The sequence below is a fragment of the Pteropus vampyrus genome, unplaced genomic scaffold, assembly GCF_000151845.1.
Source record: "Pteropus vampyrus isolate Shadow unplaced genomic scaffold, Pvam_2.0 Scaffold514, whole genome shotgun sequence".
Taxonomy (NCBI): domain Eukaryota; kingdom Metazoa; phylum Chordata; class Mammalia; order Chiroptera; family Pteropodidae; genus Pteropus; species Pteropus vampyrus.
Window position 1 is genome coordinate 24,060 of NW_011889295.1, and position 1,229 is coordinate 25,288.

At 60.5% G+C, this 1,229-nt stretch overlaps 1 protein-coding gene across 1 annotated transcript in view; it reads right to left on the reverse strand.

Annotated features, from left to right (window-relative positions):
* The window catches only part of LOC105307747 (DENN domain-containing protein 3-like), a 35,579-nt gene that overhangs the window by 16,646 nt on the left and 17,704 nt on the right, over positions 1–1,229 (reverse strand). Inside the window, exons 10-11 of the mRNA XM_023524976.1 lie at positions 1,050–1,153; positions 363–562 (exon numbers count right to left, since the gene is read on the reverse strand). Coding sequence (XP_023380744.1) covers positions 363–562; positions 1,050–1,153 — 304 coding nt within the window. The remainder of the gene's footprint in view (positions 1–362; positions 563–1,049; positions 1,154–1,229) is intronic.

Here is a 1,229-nt window from a genome sequence, read left to right on the forward strand (position 1 = left end):
GCACCCCAGATCTACAAAGGGTCTGGCACTCACAGGGGGCTGACAGTCACCGTGTCCCGTTGGACACTGACATGTGCAAATGTGTTTTGTGTGTCGCGTGTACACGCAAACGCAGACGTGTGCAGAAACGGGACAGAAACCTGGTGCAAAACCGTCACCTTGAGCAGCGAGACTGAGTGATGGAAAATGCAAACAAGAAATAATTTTCTGTAACGAACTTAGTTTGAGAAATGAATATTCAAAAAATGTTTCAAATAAATAGCTAAAAAAAAAAAAAAACCTCATGCCCTTCTCCCGAAACGAGCTCTGGTTTCTCCCAGCGGCCTGTCCGGTGGGAGTGGACGTCAGAGGGAGGGTGTCACCTGTGCTGCTGCCCCTGCGGTCCAGGGGGCCGGCTTTCCGCAGTGACGCATTGCGGGGCAGCAGCTCGGGGCTGGCGACGTCCTGCAGGTCGGGCATGCTGACCACCATGCGCCGGCGCGCCGCGTGCTGGGCCGAGGGTTTGCGGGAGGCCATCTTCTCGACGGTCAGTCTTCTTGGACTCAGAAGCATCCCGTTCACCCTGGGGCAGGAAGAGCAGCAGCACTTTACTCGACGGCCACGACGCTGACCGCAGAAAAAGCCTCAGCAAAGCATCTTCCCCAAGGCGGTGGCCAGTGTCCGAGGCCCTCGCACCCAAGGGGAGAACGGTGCGTCTGCCCCCCCAGAAGAGACCGCAGCACACAGCAGGCGAGGGCGTCGGCACAGGGGACGCACGGTCCAGGGTGTCGGGACAAGAGGTGGGAACAGGCTTGGGGACAGCGGGGGGGGGAGAGAAGGCAACAGGGAGGGGACAGACCAGGGACCACGCGAACCAGGGGACACGCGGACCAGGGGACACGCGGACCAGGGGCACGCGTGGAAATGCACGGAGCCGGCCTGGCTGTGCCGCCGGACGCACCGAGCTGCGGCGTGAGACTCCCCAACGGGACTACACACTGACCAAACGGAGCTACACCGCGTGCGCGTCTGCGCCCCCGAGCCGTGCACCTGATCACGGCGACACGTACCTGTCCTCCTCGGACTGCGAGCTGAGGTCTGCCTGGGCAAAGGCGTCCATCCTTCTGTTGAGCCGGGCTTTAAGAAAAGAATGAAACATGTAGGTATCCAGAACCTGAAAGACAACAGCGGTGGCTTACTGGGACATGCCTCACTGGTCTATGCCACCAGGGCAGCCGCAGGGGCCCGTG